This window comes from Buceros rhinoceros, unplaced genomic scaffold, assembly GCF_000710305.1.
Source record: "Buceros rhinoceros silvestris isolate BGI_N320 unplaced genomic scaffold, ASM71030v1 scaffold17618, whole genome shotgun sequence".
NCBI classification, from domain to species: Eukaryota; Metazoa; Chordata; class Aves; order Bucerotiformes; family Bucerotidae; genus Buceros; species Buceros rhinoceros.
This window is the reverse complement of record NW_010425293.1, coordinates 7,038-8,573: the sequence shown is the minus strand read 5'-3', so window position 1 is coordinate 8,573 and position 1,536 is coordinate 7,038. Positions and strand designations below refer to the sequence as shown.

Sequence of the window (1,536 nt, the reverse complement as noted above, 5' to 3'; positions counted from 1 at the left end):
GCAATGCCGGGGGTGGGCCGTGGGAGCCCGCCGCAGGCAGGCAGGGGATGCGGCCGTGCCCTCATGACGCCTCCTGGCCCTGCGGTGTGTGCTCCCGGTCACTGGCACACTGCTGTCTCTCCCCAGCCCCACTTCCCCAACCCCCTGCTCCGGCCTGGCGAGGAGTACAACCACAGCACGTGGCTCGTCTTTGGTGCCACCTAGGGAATGGGGATGCTGACTCCTGTCACCGAGAGGGGTAAGTGCCTCTAGCACGTGAGCCGGAAATCTCGCCAGCTGTGAACGGCGCTTTCCAACTACCTGGGGCGATGCATGCCCTTCGGGAAACTTTTTTCCTCCTCTGTGGTTTTCTACCTGTGGTTTCTGCTGGCACCACCTCTGCTGCTGTCTGGTCTCTCACCCTCTGTCCAGCCTCAGGTTGTGTTTCACAGTAAGACTGCACTGGAAACACTTTGTTTAGGGATGTATCGAACGACAGCAGCAGAGTATCTCGTAATATTCATGTGGAGCATGTGGGAAGGCTGGAAGAGCTGCGGTTGTTCGTTATAACATCAGCTACTGCCAGCGAAGTGCTCTGAGCTGTGCTGGCCGCTGCTTTCTCCCTGGCACTGACCTGCCTCGCAGCTCCTCAGAGGATGCCCTGCCGGAGCCACCGGGACTGACAGCGGCGATGGCCAGGGCACCTGGTGGTCACGGAGAAAAGCTCTGTGGAGGACGGTTTGCGCTGGGATTATCCCAGCTGGCCACCCGGCCTCCTCTGGCTTAACTCCCATTTCGAAGCCTGCAGCGACAGCTACACAAGAGCATCTTCCACGCCGTGCCTTGGCTGCTGAAGGGGTGCATCCATCTATAGTCCTGATTACACAGCTGCGGGAGGAAACCCAGCGTTTTCATGTGAAATACGCATCACTGTATCTATCATCTCCACGTGAAAGATGAATTATCCCCAAAACCCTGTAACTGGGGCCTGTCTGATGAAAACCCCTACATTTCTGAGGTTTCACGAAAAATTGACACAAGCCAGGGGGTGACGGTGACAGTGCCATCCTATTAGGGAGCTGATACCCTTTCCCTAGGGATGCAGGGGGAACCAGCCCTTGAGCCGGGCACCCCGCCTTAGGCACCACAGCCTGACTCCCACCTCCTCCTGCCCTGCTGCTGCCGAAGGGGCCACACAAGTCCCGGCTCCCACTGGCAGAGAGATGGTGGCCAGGGCCCACAGTGCTCCAGCACTAGAGACCTAGGGTACCTGTCCCCTTGCCCCCCACCCCAGACAGGCTGCGCAGGGTGCGCATACCCCGCCCAGAGGCAAGGCTCAGCAGCACAACAGCAGCAGTCACGCAAACACCCCCCTCTGGGCATCTTTTCCAGACACTGTATGGGATTTCTGGTGAAATCCTCCTGAAGTCAGGTGGGAGCAGGAGCTGTGCAGCCTGCTTCAAGGATGACGACCAGGGCAGCACAGCCACCCTCAAGTTTTGGTCACCACAGCTGCACAGAGGTGCAGACGCCAGATTTGCCACTGCTCCCCAGAAG

General features: G+C 59.0%; 1 protein-coding gene across 1 annotated transcript in view; it reads left to right on the top strand.

Annotated features, from left to right (window-relative positions):
• GALM (galactose mutarotase (aldose 1-epimerase)) overlaps positions 1-204 on the top strand; it is a gene marked incomplete at its 5' end in the record, with an annotated part of 7,676 nt that extends 7,472 nt beyond the window's left edge. The window contains one exon of the mRNA XM_010141087.1: positions 127-204. Coding sequence (XP_010139389.1) covers positions 127-204 — 78 coding nt within the window. The remainder of the gene's footprint in view (positions 1-126) is intronic.
• Positions 205-1,536: the final 1,332 nt, after the last annotated feature.